This window comes from Pongo abelii, chromosome 2 (genome assembly GCF_028885655.2).
Source record: "Pongo abelii isolate AG06213 chromosome 2, NHGRI_mPonAbe1-v2.0_pri, whole genome shotgun sequence".
NCBI classification, from domain to species: Eukaryota; Metazoa; Chordata; class Mammalia; order Primates; family Hominidae; genus Pongo; species Pongo abelii.
The window spans coordinates 165,612,074-165,637,604 of NC_085928.1; the positions used below are offsets into that span (position 1 = coordinate 165,612,074).

At 37.9% G+C, this 25,531-nt stretch overlaps 1 protein-coding gene across 1 annotated transcript in view; it reads left to right on the plus strand.

The window, feature by feature from the left end:
• Window positions 1-25,531, plus strand: part of GMPS (guanine monophosphate synthase) — a 67,067-nt gene that overhangs the window by 18,821 nt on the left and 22,715 nt on the right. The window contains 7 exon segments of the mRNA NM_001131091.1: window positions 4,459-4,640; window positions 8,827-8,941; window positions 14,788-14,885; window positions 17,101-17,204; window positions 21,633-21,826; window positions 22,056-22,221; window positions 25,328-25,479. Of these exon segments, the coding sequence (NP_001124563.1) occupies window positions 4,459-4,640; window positions 8,827-8,941; window positions 14,788-14,885; window positions 17,101-17,204; window positions 21,633-21,826; window positions 22,056-22,221; window positions 25,328-25,479 (1,011 nt within the window).

Genomic DNA, 25,531 nt, shown 5'->3' on the forward strand with positions numbered 1-25,531 from the left:
CTTTGTTTCCTTTTTGTGCGAATTTAGTTTTCCTCAACTTTTAAAAGGAAGCTAGTCAAGATAACGTTTCTAACTTCATATAACTTCCTCTTCTGTTAAAAAATTATGGCACTTGTCTGCTAAGGATTCCTGGCTCTGTCCCTGTGCCCCATGTTAGTCTGTTCCTTCTCTGTTCCTTCTCCTTTTTTCCTGTCCTGTTAATTTTGATCATCTCCCAGCAGTGGCTCTTCATAGCAGGCCCTCTCCTGGAAAGGATCTCTGACTGGTTAGTGTCAAGGGTTCATGGGGGTTAAACTCCTCTGGCCCCTTTATGTCTTACCTTGGGTTCCCTGCCACTTGTGTACTATTGGTGTGAGCAAACCTCCTCCTAGCGCGCTGCGGTTCTCTAATTGGGTGCTGTGCCTTCTGGGTTGTACCTCTTGGGTGTTGGGAATTCTCCTGTTTTCAGGTCCTTTAATAAGGCTGGATTGCTTCCCACGTAGGTGCTATAGATAGCACTAGGGTTTGTGGCTGTGGTAGTTTGTCACCACCAACTTGTATTTTGGGGTTCTTGTAAATGTCTTTGCTATCTAGTTGTTCAGTGATTATGTGGGATCCAAGAAAATCCCAAAACATTTCCATAAACATTTCCATCTCCACTTTTCCAGAATCTGCTAGATCTTCTTGCCCTATTCTTAAAGAGTTTACTGTATATGGTTTAATTTTTTCCTTAATATTTTTTCTTTATATCTTAAAATGTATCTATGAATATTGCTTACTTTATTATGATGCACTCAGGGCAGTGAGGGATATTCACCTTAAGTCTTTAGGCATTTGTCTTTTTAATAGCTTTATGTAAATAGATATGGTAGATTTTTCTGTCTTGTGATGCTGAATTTTGTCTCTGCATTGATGTGACTAAGTTTCTTTTTTCTCATTAGGATGGTTTTTCTAATCTCTCGAATCTAATTATCAAACTTTACAACTGTGTGTGAAGTGGGAGCAAATAAATTCCAGGTTTTGAGGAAGAGGAAGTTTGCTTTTACTAGTGGGAGCCTTTTTGTTTTCTCCTGAATTGTCAAAGCTGTGACAGTTGCTGCATAGGCAAGGTCATACCCACGGTAGAAGGAAATAGGGCAAGGATTCAGTTTCTTCAGTAACCTCTTGTGTCACAGAATTGAACATTTATTGCTAAGGAAACAGGAAAATTCTTTTAAAATACATTTTTTGAGTAAAGATTAGTTTACTTAAATAAATACAGGCAGTCCTTGCTATGCAGGATAAGTAAAACAGCTAAAAATAATAATGCAAGCTGAAACCATGCAAAACAATTTTAATAGTGGGAAAATTACAATTGTTTTGTGATCTTTAAACATTTTTGTTAAAACACTAAAAACTTTTGTCAATTACAAAAGTGTAGGGAAATAAATAGTAAAACTACTGTTTACTACAGTATAACTTAAAATACTAGGAACATTGAGAATTAAAGTATTTTATTTCTTTGTAAAAAGCTTATCAATAGTAGTTTAAACAGCACTTCTCTGTGTCTTTTCTGTGCCTTGGTTGCTTCCAACATTTTATCCTTTGCAGTTTTAATGTCATGAAATATCTCCTAGAGTTTCTTTAATGTGAAGTATTTTCCTGGAGTCACTTCCTTTGGGACGTTGCCATTCTTTCCATCACAACCAGTTTCCTCACTGATATTGGTAAGTTCTGTGGCTGTGTATCTAGAGGCTCTCAAACCGTGTCAGCCTTGCCACAGTCAGTATTTTCTTCTGTAACTCCATATATTCAAATTTCACTCCAGCATTATCACTTTTCATTTCTTTGCTGCACTTTAATCTTTGTTGGCCAGCCCCCTGTTTGGATTATCTGTATTTGTAAAAAGTCCTTTGGGGTTTATCACTGTGAGACAGGCAACACACTGCACTCTTGGCTGTTTGTTGTCCATTGACCAATCACCAATAGAATGAAAGAAGGGAGGTGATTGGTCACTGATCCTGATGTTCATCTGTTATTTACATGGTGGTTTGTGGACTAAAGAACTGGCAATGAAGTTTGTCCTTTATATAATTACTCACAGTAACGTATGATAACTGAAATTTGAGCCATGTTGTTGGGGACTGGTAATTAACTAAACCTTGGTATAAACCATGGTAATTGAAATTTGTGCATATTAGGATTATGCAAGGCAAGAACTCTGCCTGTAATGTAAAAAAGCATACTTAGATTTGGTAAAAATGGTAAAGATAATAATGGGACTGAGTCTGAGAAATTTATGCAATAATGTAGTGTTTAAAAATATTTTTTAAAAAGTTAAGATTAAGGAATTATAGAGAAAATCCATGAAGGGGTGTGTGTATGTGTATACATTAATACTAAGTAAGGGTAAAGGTTTGAAAGGACAAAGTTGTAGTTTGTTCTGTGATTTCACTTTTCTACATTATTAAATATTCATATGACCAAAACCTTCATTTCTATGACCTGAGTAATTTCTTCTGGCACTGGATTGGCTCCCTCTCAGAAATCCTCCTCTGTAGATGACTGACTTGCTTGTTACTTTTTGTTTGTTTGTTTGTTTTTTGAGATGGAGTTTCGCTCTTGTTGCCCAGGCTGAAGTGCAATGGTGCGATCTTGGCTCACGGCAACTTCCGCCTCCTGGGTTCAAGTGATTCTCCTGCCTCAGCCTCCCGAGTAGCTGGGATTATAGGCGCCCACCACAATGCCTGGCTAATTTTGTATTTTTAGTAGAGGCAGGGTTTTTGCATGTTGGTCAGCCTGGTCTTGAACTCCTGACCTCAGGTGATCCGCCTGCCTCAGCCTCCCAAAGTGCTGCGATTACAGGTGTGAGCCACCATGCCTGAACGCTTGTTCCTTTTTGCAGCAGAGGGAATAGTGGTGTTGTAGGTGAGGCCTGCATTTATTTTTTGCAGATAAATGGAGAAAGGAGGAATGATGGAAAAGATTACACAAGTGGCTAAAGGACTGACTTAAGGTTTTTATGTGCAAATTTTACAACTAGAGGGAGAAAACCTCCCTAAATATGTTTGTTGTAAACATTTAGGACATATTGAAGAGTATAAAGAAATAAAAATATAAAATCACTTATAGTTCCATTACTTAGATGAACTGCTTCATCACTCTTAATATTTTGGTGTATGTCCAGCCATACTCTTCCTTTTTTATACATGTATACAGACTTTTGCACTTTTATACAAGACATATTGAAGTGGCATTGTACTGTACATGCTTCCTATAAGTGGATTTCCAGGGTACACACAAACTTTTAAAGCGTTTCTTTATGTAAAATTTAAAATATACAAACAAACAAAAAAGCAAACAAAAAAACCCCCAGGATAGAAACCAGACTAGTACAATGAGCTTAATGTACCTATCACCCAACTTAAGTGATTTCAGTACACGGGCAATCTCGTTTCATCCATAGCCACCTACTTTTGCATTATTTTGCAGCATCTTCCAGGTATGTATTTCAGTATATTTCAGTTAAAAACTTGACATTTTGCCAAATTAACCTTCCAGAAAAGTGTTATCCATGTATACCTGACAGCGATTAGATTTAAAAAGTCTTTTTATTTTTATTTATTTTTGAGACAGAATTTTGCTCTTGTTGCCCAGGCTGGAGTGCAATGGCATGATCTCAGCTCACTGCAACCTCCACCTCCGGGGTTCAAGCGATTCTCCTGCCTCAGCTTCCCCGGTAGCTGGGATTACAGTGCCCACCACCACGCCCAACTAATTTTTTGTATTTTTAGTAGAGACAGGGTTTCATCATGTTGGCCAGGCTGGTCTTGAACCCGTGACCTCAGGTAATCCACCTGCCTTGGCCTCCCGAAGTGCTGGGATTACAGGCGTGAGCCACCGTGCCCAGCCTAAAAGGCCTTTTAAAAATCGTAGTGTTATGAGTTAGATGCATATATATCATTTTCCTCAGATAATACACAAAAATCCTAACACAGTGAATTTGGCCATGCTTATACTCTAGCATCAAACTTCTAGTTTCCCCATCAGTATATATCCCTCATAAAAATGTCATGACTATTGATAGGGTGACCAAATAACTTATTGTCCAAACTGGGACACTTTGAGATTGAAAGGATGCACTGTTAATAATAATGCCCATGTAATGAACATAAACCAGGACTATATTTTGGCACAGCTGGATTGTATGCTCATCCTACCATTAGATCATGCATGTAAGATATATATACACATGATCACTATATTACATAGTCAATAAGTGGTAGCATTTATTAAGTTTAAGTGTTTAATATATGCCCATGCATGGATATATATTAAAATCTTCCCTTTAAAAGGGGTATTTTGAATTGGTAACTCAGAAAGTCCTAAGTTTTCATTCCCATGTGTTTTTGGAGCTGACAGTGATCATTAATTTTTTTTTTAAGTACTGTAGCTTTAATTTTCATAATTGAGACTTTGTATTTGTATTGATATTTGCAGCTGGAGAATGCTGGAGGAGACCTTAAGGATGGCCGCCACCACTATGAAGGAGCTGTTGTTATTCTGGATGCTGGTGCTCAGTATGGGAAAGTCATAGACCGAAGAGTGAGGGAACTGTTCGTGCAGTCTGAAATTTTCCCCTTGGAAACACCAGCATTTGCTATAAAAGAACAAGGATTCCGGTAGACTTTTCACTAATCTTTTCATGAGGAGATTGAACTTAGATTGTGGAATATTTTATTATTAATTTGCTTGAGCACTGAATTTTTCTACAAAAATAAGATATGGAATGGTTTTATGAGAAATTTCCCATGGCTCTGATTTGGGGAGAAAAAGGAAAAATTTAAGCTTTCAGTTTAAAAAGATTAATTTTAATTGCACAGTTAAAACAACTTATTATCATTTGAGTATTTTATGTTTTACAGGATTTGTGGGTCAGAGTTAGATGTAGCTGTTGTGGCCATTCATTCATTTACCCAAAAGCATTTCATCAAAGGAAAGTAGGAAGTCGGCTAGAATACTCCAAAGAGAAGAAATCTGTGTACAATAAGTGTTTTTGCTTCCTATCCCAATAGACTAGTTTCTAAAGTATGGAGAAGATTTCTTAAATCTAATATATGGGCTAATTTTGACAGCTTGTACCCTTAGAGCTAGTCAAAATAACAGCCAGCTTATGTAGTTTCTTCCTTTAACAACTATTTTTGGTTAATGTCATGCTTTCTTTTTTTTTGAGACGGAGTCTCACTTGGTTACCCAGGCTGAAGTGCAGCGGCACGATTTTGGCTCACTGCAACCTCCACCTCCAGGGTTCAGGTGATGCTTCTGCCTCAGCCTCTCGAGTAGCTGGGACTACAGGCGCATGCCACCACACTTGACTCATTTTTGTATTTTTAATACAGAATGGGTTTCACCATGTTGTCCAGGCTGGTCTCGAACTCCTGACTTCAGGTGATCCGCCTACCTAGGTCTCCCAAAGTGCTGGGATTACCGGCGTGAGCCACCATGCCCGGCCAATGTCATGCTTTCTAATGCTTTTTTTTTTAATTGTTGTTTTTTCTTAGATTAAGACTGTTACGTAGAAGCAAGCAACTGTAGTTTATGTCCTTAATTGGCTCTTAAACTCTAATATTAGATGTACTATGCTTCTCCCAAAATTTAAAATTTTATTTTTCTTAAAAGAATTGTCTTTCCAGTGTGAAAGTGGTTAAAAGAACTTTTAAAGACTTCACAGACATGTGTGCATTATCCTGTGTTTTGTTGGTTCTGAAGTAGAGTGAATTAGAAATTAGAAAAGGCGGGTTTAAATTTAACTCTGCTCTAGTGTTAGGATACAGATAACAAATGACTCTTTCTTTTAAACTATGGAATTTTAGAGTAATAAGGGACCCTTGAGTTTATCTAATTCAGCTGACTTTATTTACCAGTAAGAAGTAGTTTTTTAGAGGGATCAAAAAACTATATGATAAATCTGAATGGCTCTCTGTCAAATCAGAGCTCCATCATTCCCCTCACCCAAAACAAACAAAAAATCCCCAGCAAACTAACAGACTGAACAGATACTAGAATAGGATAGCTGAATACTTGGCAAGAGAAATCTAACGGTGTTTTATGTCACTTGATCATAAACAGTGTCTAGGTTCAGCTTGTACCTAGAATTTCCCTTATGTAGTAGGAGAATAGGAACTATACTGCTGTGGCTTTTATTACTGTAATCCTTTCTCTAGAAATAACTATTTGACCACCCCTTTTCTAGAACATTTTGTGACATGAGAGACATCTTAACCTACCTATTTTTATTTTTATTATTATTTTTTTGAGATGGAGTCTCACTCTGTTGCTCAGGCTGGAATGCAGTAGTGCGATCTTGGCTCACTGCAGCCTCTGCCTCGCAGGTTCAACCTGGCAGATTCTCCTGCCTCAGCCTCCGGAGTAGCTGGGATTACAGGCATGTGCCACTACGCCTGGTTAATTTTTCTATTTTTAGGAGAGATGGGCCATGTTGGCCAGGCTGGTCTTGAACTCCTGACCTAAGGTAATCTGCCCGTTTCAGCCTCCCAAAGTGCTGGGATTACAGGCTTGAGCCTCCCTGCATGGCCCACCTATTTTTAGAAGCTTGATCTGCCTGATACATAAAATTGGTATTTGGAATGAATTACGGCTTATTGGGCCTTGTGACTGCAAGTTACTTTCAGAATAGCAGGGTAGAAATGGAAGACTCAAAGAGTGATTAGCTTTTAAAGATTTGTTGAAATAAGACTTTCTTAATTGGTTTAAGTACTGCTTGAGTTTTATCCTTAACTAAGTCCATGACTTTTTTGTTTTTTTAATAGCACTAAGAATCTTATATCCTTGAGTTCTTTAGCAGATTAAGGGGTACTGGGCCGTCCCATGGTGGTTATCCTTTGTGAAACTAAATATAATATAATAGAATCTAGAGGTCTTGATTATTAAGTATGTGTTTTATAGAACTTAAGCTTCTGGTTTTTTTTTCTGAGACGGAGTCTTGCTCTGTCGCCCAGGCTGGAGTGCAGTGGTGTGATCTCTGCTCACTGCAAGCTCCGCCTCCCAGGTTCACACCATTCTCCTGCCTCAGCCTCCTAAGTGGCTGGGACTGCAGGCAACTGCCACCATGCCCGGCTAATTTTTTGTATTTTTAGTAGAGACAGGGTTTCGCCATGTTAACCAGGATGGTCTCGATCCACGTGCCTCCCAAAGTGCTGGGATTACAGGTGTGAGCCACCATGCCCGGTGTTAGCTTCTGTATTTTTAATGAGTTAGGTTATAGATCTACCCTTAGGGGTAACCCCATCCCCCTTTAGAATTGTTATCTTAAATATCTCATATTTATCATCTGAGTAGGTTGTCTTCCATCTCTCTTTTGCAGGACACACACTAACAAATGTTTACCACATCTCAGGTTGCCCATACAAAGTTCAAAAGGTGCTTTTGAGCTCATTGAAGTTGCTGTTTTTTTTAAAAAATGATCTAGCTTGCTGAGTATTTTTTTTTTCTCTCACTGTTTTGGTTTTTATTTTTTAAAATTTTTTGTAGACATGGCGTTTTGCCATATTGCCCAGGCTGGTCTCGAGCTCCTGGGCTCAAGCAATCTGCCCGTCTCTGTGTCCCAAAGTGCTATGATTACAGGTTTGAGCCTCCATGCCCTGCCTTACTGAGATTTTTTTTTTTTTTTTTTTTTATAAATTTGACTTACGTTGTATTATTCTTCTGGATGTATTATAAATCTAGCAATATACTTTGTATATTTTTATATGACAGGGAATCACTATTTAAAAAGTGTGTTGCAGTCCAAATTTGTAAGTAAGTTTTGATGAGATTTTACAGTGCCTTTTTCTTTGAAATACAGATAAATCAGATTTATCTGCAAACTCAAAGTGAGTTAGAGAGTACCTTAAATTGAATAAAGGGCGCCTAAGTATACCTTCATTGTGTGAGTGGGCATGTGTGGCAAACTGGAGAGCATGTGTAGCTTGAAGATGCAAGCCTCTTTATGATTCCAATTCATTGTAGTTATGCAGGAGTGAAGGCCCAGTGTTTCCAGATTTTTTTTTTCCCTAAAGAAATTCCAGAAATCTGAATTTTTGTGAAATTCTTGATATTAAAATGTTTTAGTTTTTTTGAGTGAATACTGATGGCCAGTGTAGATGTATTAGTGGCCAGGAGAGGAACATAGGCCTCAGTTGGCAGTTTTCCCTTATTATAGTAGTTTGACTCCCAAGTTAACCCATGCTCTGCAAATTATAAGGTAGCTAAATTATACTACTGACCTGATTTCTGAGAGCAGGGCATGTGGGGCAGAATTGTTATTAGCTCCCTTTCCTGGGCTCAGGGAAAATTGTTGGGGATGGTGGATGCTGTAAACAGGCAAAGTTAGGTAATTTATACTTTCTATTCTGCCATCTTTTGTTGTAGAGTATTTTGCTCTGAGCCATCCAGGGCCTTCATAATACCTTCAGTTGTTGTTCTGTGACCTGCTAGGCTCTGAGAAGACCTGTATTTTCACCATCTCTAGAATTCTTACGTACTTCTTCCATTGATAAGGAAACAAGTAAAACAAATCCATGCTAAGTATCACAGATAGAAACATTGGTATTACCTATTTGGAAGTTTGTGCTTATTAACAAGTAAATGCTGAATTGATAGACTTCTAAACATTGCAGTAAAGTACAGTAAAAATAATTAAACCATGTAGGATGATAATTCGCTGTGATATAATTAGAATTTGCTACATTCTACCAAAAACAACGCAATTTATCGATCTGTGTTGTTTCCCTCAGTGGTACAAGGGAGAGAGGGCATAGACCTTGTATAAAAATTAACAGAGATTCTTCACTGTTCCTTAAATCACAGTGCTATTATCATCTCTGGAGGACCTAATTCTGTGTATGCTGAAGATGCTCCCTGGTTTGATCCAGCAATATTCACTATTGGCAAGCCTGTTCTTGGAATTTGCTACGGCATGCAGGTATGTCAGCAAATTTGTTTTGAAAGCTTACTTATATTTTATTCTGTTTGTGAGTCATACTGTATTAGCATTTTCTCTCTTTAGGATATTTAGGATACTTAGTTGGATGAGATAACTTGTGCATATTATAACTATGTGAATTGCCACACTAGTATGGCAGAACTGGCCTGATAGGGAATCTATTTTCAAAGTAGTAAGTACACTATTTCATGTAACAAAACACTATCCATTTGAAAAAACCTTGGACATGCAAATTTACATAAAATTTTCAGAAATAGTACACAGAGCTCCTGTATACCTTTACCCAGTACTCCAGTTGTTGACATTTTTGAACCATTTGAAAGTTGCACACATGATGCCCTGTTACTTATATTTCCTAAATATTAGGACACTCTTACTGCATAACCACAGTACAACTATCCAGGTCAGAAAAGTTAACATTTACTCATTGTTAGAATCTAATCCACAGACTCCTTCACATTTCACAGTTTGTCTCATTAATATCCCTTATAGGCCACAGATCAGTCAGGACTATGTGTTGTTTTTAGTTGTTGTTTCTTTAGACTCTTTCAGTCTGAAATAGTTCCTCAGTGTTTCCTTCTCTTTCATGACCTTGAAAGTATTTTTAAAAAGTATGTGTTAGTTATTTTGTAGAACATTTCCCAGCTTTGGTTTCTGTGATGATTCCTCATTGTTAGATTCAGGTTATGAACTTTTGGCAGGAGTATCACAGAATTGGTGCTGTGCTTCTCAGAGCATCTTATCAGGAGGCACACGGTGTGGGTTTGTGGCATGACAGATGATGTTAACTTGGATTATTTGGTTAAGATGGTGTCTGTCAGGTGTCTCCACTGTAACATTAATTAATAAGTGTATGTACCTTGGTTTTATATCAAAAGTAAGAATAGGCCAGGCGTGGTGGCTCATGTCTGTAATCTTAGCACTTTGGGAGGCTGAGGCAGGTGGATCACCTGAAATCAGGAGTTCGAGACCAGCCTGACCAACATGAGGAAACCCTGTCTCTATTAAAAATACAAAATTTTGGCCAGGCGCAGTGGCTCACGCCTGTGATCCCAGCACTTTGGGAGGCCGAGGTGGGTGGATCACCTGAGGTCGGGAGTTCGAGACCAGCCTGACCAACGTGGAGAAACCCCCGTCTCTACTAAAAATACAAAATTAGCTGGGCGTGGTGGCGCATGCCTGTAATCCCAGCTCCTTGGGAGGCTGAGGCAGGAGAATCGCTTAAACCTGGAAGGCGGAGGTTGCGGTGAGCGGAGATCATGCCATTGCACTCCAGCCTGAGCGACAAGAGCAAAACTCCTTCTCAAAAAAAAAAAAAAGTAAGAATAAGTAGGACTTACTGAGATCTTGAGATAAGATACTCTTCTTTTCTTTTCTTTTTTTTTTCAATTACTTTGTTTTTAGAGGGGTTTTAGGTTCACAGCAAAATTAAGAAGGTACAGAAATATCTTTTATACCTCCAACCTCTACACATGCATAGGTTCTCCCATTATCAACATCCCACACCAGAGTGATACATTTGATATAACTGATGAACCTACATCAACACATTATTATTCCCAAAGTCCTTAGTTTAGATTAGGGTTCATTCTTGATTTTTGTACATTCTATTGTTTTGGACAAATGTATAATGACATATATCTACCGTTGTAGTATTATACATAGTATTTTGACTGCCCAATCCTTTGTGCTTTACCTGTTCATCCCCCAAATCCTGGCAACCACTAATATTTTTTTACCATCTTTATAGTTTTGCCTTTTTCAGCATGTCATGTAGTTGGAATCATACAGTATGTAGCCTTTTCAGATTGGCTTCTTTCACTTAGTAATGTGCATTTAAAGTTCTTCCATGTCTTTTCAGTCTGGGTAGCTAATTTCTTTTTAGCACTGAATAATACTCCATTGTATGGATGTATCACAGTTCATTCACTCACTCATTCAGTAAGTGACAGTTTACTTATTCATCTACTAACGTCTTGGTGACTTCCAAGTTTTGGTAATTATGAATAAAGCTGCTATGAACATCCATGTACAGGTTTTTGTGTTGACATAAATGTTCAACTTTTTCAGTATATTCTAAGGAGAGTGATTACTAAGTTGTTAAGAGTATGTTTAGTTTTGTAAGAAACTGCCAAAACTGTGTTCCAAAGTGGGTGTACAATTTTGCATTTTATAGTAAAAGCCTCTTTTTTCCTTTCAAAGTTCTTTGAAAAGTGTTTGATTATGAGTTTGACTTGGCAAAAAGAAAGATTTTTTCCATCTAGTAGTCTTAGAAGAGCCTGCACCCTGATTGAGTTGAATATTGGATATTGGCTGGCTTCTTTTTTTTTTTTGTCCCAGGGTGTAATATATTTATATAATTTATTGATTTTCTTTGTCAGAGTACTCAGTGTTAATCATATAGCACAACTTATAATTATATTAAATGGTTGTTAGTATATTGAGAAGCATTGTAACATTTTCTAAGGAAGAATCTCACAAGATATATTTTTAAGGCCTACTTATAGTGAAATATGTCTGAAAAATGCTCCTTTGATTTAAGAGATAATGGCTTAGTGTTTCCCCATTATGGCAGTTTCCTGATATAATTATAAGGCCAAATTGTTCTGTCATTCACTAGGATTTCTTATAGCCAAAGCCAGGCCTGCTGATGTTAAATGCGTAACAATTTTTGCCTTTATTATCATCTGAACTTTTGTAGTAAGATAATGGGATATGCTGATCTTGGTTATTTGGGCAGAATTTGTCCTTCCATAAAATAATGATATATAGATGATGCCATCTAGCTAACGTGTTGTTTGTAAAGGACTGCCACTTAGTGACTAGGTTGGGTAATTTTAGGACCTAGGTGTATACCTTTGCCTCCCATGACATTCTGAAATTTGAGCAATTTCAGTGTCTTATATACCATCTTTTCCCACTAACTGGACTCTCCTGACAGAGGCTTTCTAACTGCTTCCTGGTGATTCTTTGCTTTAGAAGAAAAATGTCTATACTGCTGCCTTTATATCTCTTACTGATTTACACCCCCCAGCCTAAAAAATAGAATATTGGTAGAGCTTTTGAAACTTTCTTTGTATGTCTCCATTCACATTCTTCTCTTCCTATCAGAGGTGACCAACTTTCCTGAATTTTGTTATTCATTCCCTTTCTTTTTTTTATAGCTTTATACATATGTTTATATTCCTAAATAATATGTTAGTTTTGCCAATTGACCTATATATAAGTGAAGTCATACTACCTGTATTATTTTCAACTTTGGTTTTGAGATTCATTCATGTTAGTACATTTTATTGTAAATTATTCATTTTCACTATTGAATTTGTTTGAATATAGCATGTTACTTTTACATTCCAGTGTTCATAATGTTGGCTTTCTAGTTTCTTTCTATTATAGACAATATTGCCATGAATATTTTTTTACTTGTTTTCTAGTGTTGTACATACACAAAATTTTCTCTAGAGTAACTGGCAGTAGGAATGCTGGGTCATAATGTACATTTTCAGCTTCACTAGGTAAATGATATTTTTTCCCCTCAATTTATGTTCCCACAGCAATATATAAAAAATCTTGTGCTCTATATCCCTGCCAACCCTTGACATGATTAGATTATTTTTTTTTGTATTTTCTTATCTGCAAAGGTATTAAAAGGGGGTCACGTTGTAGTCTTAAAGTTAATTTCCTTGTTATTGTAAGATTCATACGTTAATTTGCCATTTGTGTCTGCTTTACTATAGACACTTGTTCATTTTTATATTAAATTATCTTTGTTATTGTGTTGTGGGAGCCTTTATATATTCTGGATACTAAACTTTTCCCAACTATATATATTGCAGATACCTTCTGGATTGTGACTCGTCTCTTCACTCTTTATGGTTTACACTTGGCTTCTTTATGTACTCCCACAAGATTTTGTCAAATTATTTTTACTGGGCAGAATTTCCTTCCCTTTCTCCCTTCCCAATCTAAAACTTATAAAACTTTGACATATAAGAAAGATAAGAGGAGCTGATCTGATTAGGTGGTGGACCTGGAGTACTATATGGGTTTCTTTGAGGCAGTTAGAACCTTGGGGTTTATCCAGGAATCCATACTGGCCACATACTTTGCTAGGGCCCTTGGGCTGTGAAGAGACCTGAAGACATGGAGGAGAGAACATAGTCTATTTTGATAATCACTTTAGTTTGAATGGACTGGAGTAGGAAATGAGGGGGAAGGTGAATCCAAAAATTAGACAAGGGCCAAGTAAGGAAGTCTTGTGTTTAATATAAGGAACTTGGATTTTATCCTGTAGACCAGGCATCAGTAAGCTATGGCCTATAGACCAAATCTGGCCTACCACCTGTTTTTGCATGACCTGCAAGCAAAGAATAATTTTTTACATTGTTAAATGATTGGGAAATTGAATAAAAATTATATTTTGTGATGTGTGAAAATAAAATTCAAGTCTGTGTCCCTGATAAGGTTTTATTGCAACAGTCACACCCATTTCTTTATTATAAGTATTGTCTATGGATGCTTTTGAGCTACAGTGGCAAGAGCTGAATAGTTGCTACAGACACAGTAGGGCCTGCAGAGGCTAATATTTTTCTCTGGCCCTTTAAGAAAATTTACCAACCCTTGCTGTAGATGCTAGAGGGCTAATGAAGAATTTAATCATAGACTAACACAATCATCTTTATATTGTAGTGGCTAACATTGGTAGGTCTCTAGAATATTGCTGGAAGATGGGCAAGACTAGAGTCAAGGGAACTGATTAGACTGTAGCAATGTTTATTAAATTGCATGTTAGTTAATGTGCTACAGAAGAGAGTTTTGTTTCTGAGTCTTTAGTTTGACAAATACTGTGTTAAACAAGTGCTAGCAGGTGTTTTTACTGCTGGAGTGAGCTCAAACCTTTATTGTGGGACAGTTTACTGTGAATGCCTAAGAGGAGAATGTAGAGGGCACCATTTGCTAATGGTTTTGAAGAATATGCTACTCTGAGTTATAAGAATGAACATTTATTTAAGTCATCTGTCTTATTTTCTGTCAGGGGCTGGGTCAACCTGCATTACACATTGTTAAGGCAGATATCTTCTGATACCTGTTGTGGAACAGATGCACTAAGATGAGTAGGAGTGTTTATATCACTGCAAATTTAATGTTTGCAAAAATCTTGTGTATATTTATCTGATGTGGGAAGTTTGGAGCATGTAAATGATAAATAAGAAAAGAAGATTGATTAACAGTGGAGGTGCTGAATTGAAGAGACCATTTGAAATCAGTCTATAAGCGTATGGGACTTGAACAGATGAGCTTAACTGAAAGGCCAGATTTTCTTGCTTATCCCATCTCTACAGCACAGCCTTCGGCAGGCTTTCAGACTGTTCCTTTGGAGCCAAAGATTAAATAGCTTGGAAAAATTTATTGTCTAATTCTTGTTCTGGTACAAGGTTCTTGTTGTCTGCTGTATCTTTTTCTAAACTCAGAATACCTTTTAAAATGCTTTTATATCAAACTCAGATGTAGGTAATTAAGATATCTCTATTTTTAAGCAGATGAATTCATTAAAGTACACTAAGTGGAAAATCTGCCAGTGTTTGACAGAAATTAACTGCAGGTCAAATTTTGAATCCAATTTTGTTTTATAACAATGCCTGTTAATAACTGTATAGTTATATATAACAATACCAAATGATCTACATTTATTAAACTCCTTTTATTTTGGGGATTCAGGTATATCAGGTGTTCTGAAAAGAAATAATATAAATTATTAAATCAGTATAACAAAATGAGTATTTTTCTTTTGATTTCCATTAACATTAATTTTTTTCTTTGAACAGATGATGAATAAGGTATTTGGAGGTACTGTGCACAAAAAAAGTGTTAGAGAAGATGGCGTTTTCAACATTAGTGTGGATAATACATGTTCATTATTCAGGTATTACATTTTTAGATGAATAAGAACAATAGTAATTAATTTAAAGTTGATAATACTATTATTTTTAACAATTAGAGATTCTATAATTCATAAACAAAATTAAGGGTATAGTAGTGACCACAAGTGTAATTGTCATATTTGCCTTCCAGTTGAGTGTCAAGACAATGTGGGATGGTGGTGATGTTAATAGGGAATAAGGAAGGTATTTAAGAAATTTGGAAACACCTGTGCAGTTGTGGAACCCTACTTGGAATAGTATATTGTGATACCAACATTTGTATTTTCCCTTTTCACTCTTTGATCTGTTTTTAAAGATTATTATTTTTCTTTTTCTTTTTCTTTTTTTTTTTTTTTTGAGACGGAGTCTCTGTCTGCCACCCGGGCTGGAGTGCAGTGGCACCATCTCAGCTCACTGCAACGTCCGCCTCCTGGGTTCAAGCGATTCTTCTGCCTCAGCCTCCTGAGTAGCTGGGACTACAGGCGTGAACCACCATGCCTGGCTAATTTTTGTATTTTTAGTAGAGACAGGGTATCACCATATTGGCCAGGTTAGTCTCAAACTCCTAGACCTCGTCATCCGTCCACCTCGGCCTCCCAAAGTGCTAGGATTACAGGCGTGAGCCACTGTGCCCTGCCGAAGATTATTATTTTTCAAAGGAAGATTAATAAAAAAGCCAAGGTTGCTCAAAATAATTTTTTAAACTGAAGTTAGTCATTGTCAAAATGAGTTTGAAATCCAGTGCTTGTTCAGCTTCATAATGGAGAGCTGTTGACACTTACATTCATCCTTATTTCATGTGACTCATCTTGAGAAACATTTCAGGAATCTTGTATGTGATATACCAGAAGAAGCTTTAAACATAAAGATTTGGTTAAGATTTGACATTTTTCTGTCTTTCTAGTTCTAAAATTCTGGGACTCTATCACAACCTATACTATTCCTAAACAACGATGTCAACAACAAACCCCAAAATATCTTTTTGGCATTAATGTACTTTATCTTCTTGCTTTATTTTTAATTTACATTTTTATTCCTTAGTATTATTTATTTTTTTATTTTGTAATTTAATTTAATTTTTTTTTTTTGAGACGGAGTCTCACTCTGTCGCACGCCCATGCTGGAGTGCAGTGGCACGGTCTTGGCTCACTGCAACCTCCGCCTCCCGGGTTCAAGTGATTCTCCCACCTCAGTCTCCCACGTAGCTGGGATTACAGGCGAAATTTTTTGTATCTTTAGTATAGATGGAGTTTCACCATATTGGCCAGGCTGGTCTTGAACTCCCGATCTCAGGTGATCTGCCTCGGCCTCCCAAAGTGCTGGGATTACAGGCATGAGCCACCGCGCCTGGCCGTTCCTTATTATTATTTAATATCGAGTCCTTAGTCAGATTTTCCATAACGTAAACAGTATATTTTTATGGTTGATTTGTTTGAATCAAGGTCCAGAGAAAGTGTACACATTACATTTGATTAATGTTACTTAAGTCTCTTAAGTAACACTTTGTTAACGAAGTATCGTTAATTTGTTTGGCACTAGAGGTCCACATTGGTACTGGGTTGTAATTGTTTCTAGGACTTCTTGATAACAGAGTTGGGCAGTACCTAGTCCTTTAGAATTAGAAAACAGAATCGTTAGTGTATACTTATTTCCAGTTAAAATGAAAGATTATAGGGTTTTTACCTAACTCGTTTGATTTTGTATCTCTCTACTCTTAAGCTGAAAATGTTGATTGCTAATTATATTATTTGTTTTAACCTATGGTATGCCTGTATCTATACTGTACTTACACTTACAGGATAACAGTTTCAGTACTAAGTCCTATTACTACTTACATAAAACTACCGAATGAAGTGTTAAGATCTTTGAAATACCTCTGTTCTTAACATAAATCTCAACAGATATATAATGTTGAAATTATTGTTCTGTAATCTCTTGAAATTATTCCTGTGTGTCTGGTTATACTACCAACTTCATATATTTATTTGTTCTAGTTTCCTTCCAATTTTTATGGATTGCCTTTTTTAAGGTTTAACGTTTTTTATTGGCTTTATTTGTAATGGACGTAATATTTGAATTCTAGCAGTATTCCATTGTCACTTTTTTTTTTTCTGTTTTTCTAATCATGTATGGCAAGCTTGTGTTTCTAAAACAAAAGAACCCATGAATCATGTTTTTAATTAAGATATTTGTGTGTTTTATTTTTTGTACGTTTAGGGGCCTTCAGAAGGAAGAAGTTGTTTTGCTTACACATGGAGATAGTGTAGACAAAGTAGCTGATGGATTCAAGGTTGTGGCACGTTCTGGAAACATAGTAGCAGGTGAAAATTCTAAAAATTTTGCAGAGTTCATTTAAAAAACTTTATCTGAAGAGTAAGCATATGCTTCTGTATGAGGTACTCTTTGATTTTTCCTTTTTCTTCTGATTTTTCTTCTCTTTTTTTAAAGATAATAATGAATGTAGGATTAACTGTTATGAAGGGAATTTAATAATAGGAGGGTTATCCAGAAGTCTCTCACTTACTGGTTTACTGGTTTGCTTTGAAATACGTTGAAAAATGTTCATCCTAATATAAGCTTTTCAAACATAAAACACTATACTTTTATAACTCAGGAAAAATTTGAGAACTCGCTGTCTTCATACCATACTATATTCAGAGTTACTTGTCTTTTATTCCTTTCTTAGGTATATATAGCCCATAGCACCCAAATAAGTACTCAAGACATTTCCCTGAACCGGGGTTGGCAAACTGTGACTTGTGGGTCAAATCTAGTCTTTGCCTTTTTTTAATGTCCAGGAGCTAAGAATGATTTTTACATTATTAAAGGGTTGTAATAAAATACAGGGACTGTGTATGTTGCACAGAGCCTAAACTATTTACTCTCTAGTCCTTTGCAGAAAGTTTGCTGACCCATGCTCTTAAACCATTTTGTTCTCTAATTTTTTGAGGAAGGGGAATTGACTTTCTGGCTGATTGGGGTTTTGACTTGCTTACCTGAATAATGTAAATGGTCACTAATATTCCTGGAAGTTAGTAAAAGAAAAAGGTGGGTTTATCACTAAAGTTCTCTTTGAGATGCCACGCCTAAATAATAAGTTGAAAAAAAGATTTGTCATGGATATGCTGAATTTAGTAATCTGCTTGCAGTTACTTAACAGACATTAGCATAATGTATGCTAATACATTAGCATAGGAATGCTCAAGAATGGCTTTTTACTAAAAAGTTTTTACTTCATAAAAAAAGATCAGCAGTGGTAGATAAGCTTGTGTATTTTTATTCATCCAACAAACATTTGAGTACCTATTATGTGTCATGCACAGTTCTAGGTGTCAAGGATTTAGCAGTGAATAAAATAGGCCAGGTGCCGTGGCTCTCACCTATAATTCCAGCACTTTGGGAGACTGTGGAAGGTGGATAGCTTGAGGCCAGGAGTTCGAAACCAGCCTGGGCACCATAGTGAGACCCCATCTCTACATAAAAATAATTTTAAAAAAAATTAGCCAGGTGTGGTGATGCACATTTGCAGTCCTAGCTACTCAGGAGGCTGAGGTGGGAGAATCATTTGGCCCTAAGAGATCATGACTGCGGTGAGCTGTGGTTGTGCCCCTACACTCCATCCTGGGCAACAGAGGAAGACTCTCTCTCCTAAGAAGAAAACAAAACCCAAAACCAATATAGCAAAAATGCTTGTTTAACACTGGAAAAAGGGAAAGTAAACAATAAAGAAATACAGAATATGTCAGAATCAGATAGTGTTTACATTGAAAAAATGGGGGAAGAGGGTATTCTGGAATATGTATGATTAGGGTTGTTGCAATTTTATAGGCTATTCAGGGAAGGCATTCCTATAAGATGACATTGGACATGAAGAAAATAAGTGCTAACCTTTTTGGATATTTGGGGAAAGAGGAAACAACAGTACAGAGATTCTGGGTGGGGACCATATTTGAGGAGCAGCAGGCATCCATGTGGTTGGAGCAGAGTAAGCATGGCAGGGAGAGTGAAAGAAGGTGAAGTTAGAGAGGTAGTTGGATGCCAGAACACAGGACCTTTGGGCCACTGCAATACTTTGGCTTTACTCATAGTGAGGTGGGGTTTTAAGTGAAGGAGAGATGTGATCTAATTTAAGGAGTAAGCTGGGATGAGGAGAAAAGATACAGGGGGAAAGAGAAGCAAGAAGACAAGCTAGGAATTTATTGGAGTAATCAGGAGAGAGACAGTGTTGTCAGGATCAGGATAGTAGTGATAGATGCAGGAGGAAGATAAAGGAGAGGGTACCTGGAGAATCTCCCACCAGCCTGCCTACTGGGAAAACAGGGTGGAGCCACAGGAAGTTCTCACCCTTTGCAGGAGGGAGGAGCCTGGCCTTTCCTGTTCCTGTGTGGTGACCTCGGATTCAATCTGTGAGATGGGGGCCTGTTAACAGGAAGCCTTCTCACTTTGCTGAGAGTTTTTTTTCCTTTTTTCTCAATAAATTCCGTTCCCCCTTACCCTTCAAAGTGTCTCTGTGCCTAACTTTTCCTGGTCATGTGAAAAGAACCCGGTTTTTTCTACAGCAGTAGAAGAGGAAGTTGTTAGGACCAGGGTGGCAGAGATGGAAGTTGTCAGGACTAGGGTGATAGAGGTAGACATTGTTAGGAGTGATTGGATTCCACTGTTTTGAAGGGAGAGACAGAGGATTTGCTGTTAGATTGAATATGGAGTGGGGAAGAAAAAGTAGAATCAAGTTTTAGCTCCCAAGTTTTTTTGCCTGAGGAACCAAAAGGAAGATGTTTCTATTTACCTGATTGGAAAGACCTCAGGAGTTTGAGTTTGCATATTAAATTCAAGATGGTTTATTAAACATCAAAACAAAGGTGCTGAGTAGGCAGTTGTATATATGAGCTTGGACTTTAGAGGAGAAAACTGGGCTGGAGGTATAAATTTAGGGGTTTACCAGCATACAGACAGAATTTTAAGGTGATGAGAGGATGAGATCTCTTAGAATATTTAGAAAAGAGATTTAAGGGCTGAGGACTGAGTAACTTCCATGTGTAGAGGTGGGCAAGATGAAGAGGAACCAGCAAAGAGATTCAGAAGGAATAGACAGTAAAATAAATGAACCAAGAGAGTGGTATGCTGAGAGCCAAATAAAGTGTGAAATACTGTGGTATAGTAGAATGAGTATGAGTTTGGGAGCCTGTCAGGCCTGATTTAGTTTCTTAATTACCTGAGAGTTCATATAAATTTCTTGATATCTCAGAGCTATAAAATAGGGGTAACACATGCACGTGTAAAATACCTAGCCTAACATCTATTGCCCCATAGGTAATATTTGCCAGAAACACATTAGTCAACTAGGTGAATATATATTTGTGGTTAATAGTAGTCAAGAAAGAAACAGTATATTCTGACAAGTCTAATGTATGAGATTCTTTTAATATAAGAACTTGGTAGCTGTACAATGCATTTGAAAGCCATGTGCAACTGAGAACCAAAATTGAATTATCAATGCACTAGACAGACAAGGCAACTGAAGTAACTTGGGTGGAGAGGTGAGAATACTGTGAAACAATCTCTGTGTGGGACTTAATGTACCGCCCTATACCTCAGTAATTGCTGTGTCAAGAAAGACCTTTATAAAGAAAGGTTATAGCAATGTAGTTTTTGTCTTTGTTATGTATTTCCTTTTCCTATAGCTAAAAATCCACTGAGACATACCAGTTTTAACATTTATAGAGGAAGAAGGCTGGGTGCAGTGGCTCACACCTGTAATCCCAGCACTTTGGGAGGCTGAGGCAGGAGGATTACTTGAGCCCAGGAGTTCAACAGGCAACAAGATAAACCACATCTCTTCAAAATATTTAAAAATTAGCTGAGTGTGGTGGCACGCACCTGTTGTTCCAGCTACTCAGGAGGCTGAGGTGGAAGGATCACTTGAGCCCAGGAGATCGAGACTATAGTGAGCTATGATTATGCCACTGCACTCCAGCCTGGGTGACAGAGCAGTAAATACCCTGTCTAAAAAATAAAATAAAATAGGCCGGGCGTGGTGGCTAACGCCTGTAATCCCAGCAGTTTGGGAGGCTGAGATGGGTGGATTACAAGGTCAGGAGATCAAGACCAGCCTGGCCAATATGGTGAAACCCTGTCTCTACTAAAAATATAAAAGAAATTAGCTGAGCGTGGTGGCAGGCACCTGTAGTCCAGCTACTCGGGAGGCTGAGGCAGAAGAATAGTTTGGACGTGGGAGGCAGAGGTGACAGTGAGCCGAGATCGTACCACTGCACTCCAGCCTGGGCAACAGAGCGAGACTCTGTCTCAAAACAAAACAAAACAACAAACAAACAAATAAAATTGGCTGGGAGCAGTGGCTCATGTCTGTAATCCTAGCACTTTGGGAGGCTGAGGCAGGTGGATCACTTGAGGCCAGGAGTTTGAGGCCACCTGGCCAACATAGTGAAACCCTATCTCTACTAGAAATACAAAAAATTAGCTGGGCGTGGTGGCACACGCCTGTAATGCCAGCTACTTGGGAGCCTGAGGCATGAGAATTGCTTGAACCCAGGAGGCGGAGGTTGCAGTGAGCCGAGATCATGCCACTGCACTCCAGCCTGGGCGACAGAGTGAGACTCTGTCTCAAAAAAAAAAAAAAAAAAAAAAAATGAAACCATAGAGGCAGAGATTGTGAGAAATTAATTGTGGTTATTGCTTGAGTCTTTTCAGCATGAAAAAAATTTTAATTTGTGACTATTTTCTCTATAAAGGCATAGCAAATGAATCTAAAAAATTATATGGAGCACAGTTCCACCCTGAAGTTGGCCTTACAGAAAATGGAAAAGTAATACTGAAGAATTTCCTTTATGATATAGCTGGATGCAGTGGAACCTTCACCGTGCAGAACAGAGAACTTGAGTGCATTCGAGAGATCAAAGAGAGAGTAGGCACGTCAAAAGTTTTGGTAAGCAAATTATTATCTGGAAGTCTACAAATTTATATCAATAATACTGGAATCTAGGAGCTAGAGTCCTCAACACAGCCCTTAAATGTTCTACAGTTTTAGAGTGCTTTTCCAGTTACCATACATATCTTTGGTATAAATAGCACTTTTAGGTAAAGATTTAAGCTGATAGTGTTTATTTTCGTTTTGCTTGTTTTGCTCAGTTTGATTTTTTCATTTTACCCTGTAGGTTTTACTCAGTGGTGGAGTAGACTCAACAGTTTGTACAGCTTTGCTAAATCGTGCTTTGAACCAAGAACAAGTCATTGCTGTACACATTGATAATGGCTTTATGAGAAAACGAGAAAGCCAGTCTGTTGAAGAGGCCCTCAAAAAGCTTGGAATTCAGGTTAAAGGTATTGAAGAACCTCAGAAAAGTTAACTTACATGTTAGGACTTGTTTAATCAAATCTAGTCTTATGGTTTAAATGAGCACAGTTACAGTTTTCTCAGTATGCTCAAGGTTGAAAATGTTTTTTATTTTTACAATTACCTCTGATGTAAGAGAGGTCTCAGTATAAATTTTTAAACTATTGATTCTGCTAATTTTATACATAGATTGATAAATTAACATTTTCCAGCTACTGTTCAGTTCTCTTCTAGTCATTCACTTTTGAAATTATCTTTTCCTGGCCAGGCACGGTGGCTCACGCCTGTAATCCCAGCGCTTAGGGAGATCAAGGTGGGTGGATCACCTGAGGTCGGGAGTTTGAGACCAGCCTGGCCAACATGAAGAAACCCCATCTCTACTAAAAATACAAAAAATTAGCCAGTCTTGGTGGTGGGCACCTGTGATCCCAGCTACTCGAGAGGCTGAGGCAGGAGAATCACTTGAACCTGGGAGGTGGAGGCTGCAGTGAGCAGAGATCATGCCACTGCATTCCAGCCTGGGCAACAAGAGCAAAACTCCATCTCAAAAAAAAAAAAAAAAAAGAAACAAATTATCTTTTCCCACTCTATTTAATGATATTTGTGTATGAGGCTACCCAAGCCCTCCTCAGGTATGGGTATACAGATTATTTTGCAAACAGAAAAGCTTATTGTGGGAGAGGTAAAGATTCTATACTTTTTTTTTTTTTAAATGGCCACTAGTAAACTTCTTAGTCCTTAATAACGTTTACTTTTGTAGATACCTTTTATACTTTTTTAAAAAGGTGCAATTGATAGTTATAATGAAATGAGGTCAGTAGTTTAATGATACAAGTTATTGTACATATTATGGAATTAATTGGAGTTGATACCAAAAGGCTGAATAAAATGAAGACTTGTAGGTAAGTATGACGTGAACATGAGTCTATTTCTTTGAAACTTCTCTAAAATAACAGTAAAAGCATAAAACAGTGTAATACCATAAGGATGTGGGATAGAGGAGATGACAGAAGACAGATGGTTTCAATAAAATGTTGAAAAGTGGAAAGCAGATGGGTAGAGGTGGATTTTCTCTGTTTAAGCTAGGGGGGTCTCTCCCAACATCCTGGGAAGGTCCCCAATGGTATCTTCACATGGTGATATGTTTTTGTGAAATTTGCAGGATATTTTGATAATTTGTGGTTGTTTATTTTCTTTCAACTCTGACTTGTTCTCTGTTAGGTGGTGCTGGAATGGCTGTGGGCATTTTGAGATCAGGCTAAGACAAAGATGAGCTGGGGATGTGCTTAGTATGGGTTTAGTGGTATATATGTGATTTGCAATTATTTCTGTGTATAGTTAAGTACTTGTTAGCCATCCCAGTATAACTTAACGATTTTTAGTATCTTATTTGTTATTCTGTTTCTTGAAGGAGTCCTTCAAATTGTAAAACTTGGATCTGTCCCTGGTAACTGACATAGCAGAATGGAGGAATTCACAACCTTGGGGTGGGATGGGAAGGAAGCCAATAAAAAGCAAGCTGATTTGTGCTGTAGACTTCTGGGGAGGCTCAGGAATTTGAAGCATTGGGTTCTTTTTGGGACATTGGTCTCTGGGTTAGCCTAAAACAGGGATTAGTTAAAAATCTGAGAAGCAGATCCTCTTCCTTAGCACAGGAGCAAACTGCGCTCTCCTTCCCATCAGAACACTGTGGATGTATTCTCTAGAGGGGCTAAACGAGAGGTTCTGGGCTTGAGCCTACTAATACCCAGGCATAGTTGAGGGTGGAGACAAGACTCTACATTAAGAACAGGATTAAGTAAAAGTCTCTATGCTGAATGGTGATTCCTTCTTCCTACCACTTCCTCTGTTTAACTGCCAGAATGCCAGTAGGCAGGAGAGTAGATATGTCTTCTCTGGGTAGTTGACCAGGTACGGGAAAGACCTACAAATTCACTGGCTTTTCCACAATGAAATAGGCAGCTGCCTTGTCATCTTACGGTGAAGGCCTTCAGTAGCTAAGTTTTATTAGCAAATAGAGATCTTAGTTTTTAGTTTCTTGTCATTAAATAAAAAGCCAAGGATTGTTAAATGTATGTTCATTTAGTTTTACAAGACACTAGGGTGTGACTCCAACAACTTTGACTCCGTTTAGGAGCCGGTGCTTTTGACTTCTTTGGGCCTTGTTGCTCTGGTGAAGCACTGAACAGAGGGAAAACAATCAGCATAATTTTTTTTTTTTTTTTTTTGAGATGGAGTCTTGTTCTGTTGCCCAGGCCAGAATGCAGTGGCACAACCTCGGCTCACTGCAACCTCTGCCTCCCAGGTTTAAGCAATTCTCTTGCCTCAGCCTCCAAGTAGCTGGGGTTACAGACATGTGCCACTACGCCCCGCTAATTTTTGTGTTTTTAGTAAAGATGTGGTTTTGCCATTTTGGCCAGGCTGGTCTCACACTGCTGACCTCAAGTGATCCACCCAACTTGGCCTCCCAAAGTGCTGGTATTACAGGTGTGAGCCACTGCACCGGCCCTAATCAGCATAATTTGTGATGTCATGGCCCTAGATCTAAATGCCAGGAGATTCTCACAGAAACAAAATTTAATGAGTGCCTGTATCTGAATTCTCTTACTCAGGATTTATTGATAGTTCTTTTTCTTTTCGAGACTGAGTCTCGCTCTGTCACCCAGGCTGGAGTGCAGTGGCACAATCGCTGCTCACTGCAAGCTCTGCCTCCCGGGTTCACACCATTCTCCTGCCTCGGCCTCCCAAGTAGCTAGGACTGCAGGCGCCCGCTATCACACCCAGCTAATTTTTTGTATTTTTAGTAGAGATGGGATTTCACCATATTAGCCAGGATGGTCTTGATCTCCTGACCTTGTGATCCGCCTGTCTCAGCCTCCCAAAGTGCTGGGATTATAGGCATGAGCCACCGGGCCCAGCTGATAATTCTTGAATAATGAAAATTTATTGAAATCTGTAGGCAGATTTAGGGGAGCTCAAAGGACTGCTCTTCAGCCTGGGAAAGAAACAGCTTTTCTTTCTGTGTTTTGACTTGTTATTTTTGATTAAAAAACATGTTATACCAATTTAAAATGCTTCTCCCCTTTCCTCCAGTAATAAATGCTGCTCATTCTTTCTACAATGGAACAACAACCCTACCAATATCAGATGAAGATAGAACCCCACGGAAAAGAATTAGCAAAACGTTAAATATGACCACAAGTCCTGAAGAGAAAAGAAAAATCATTGGGGATACTTTTGTTAAGGTACCTTTGTTTTTAATATCCTCAACATGTACTATTTTTGATGTGAATCTTA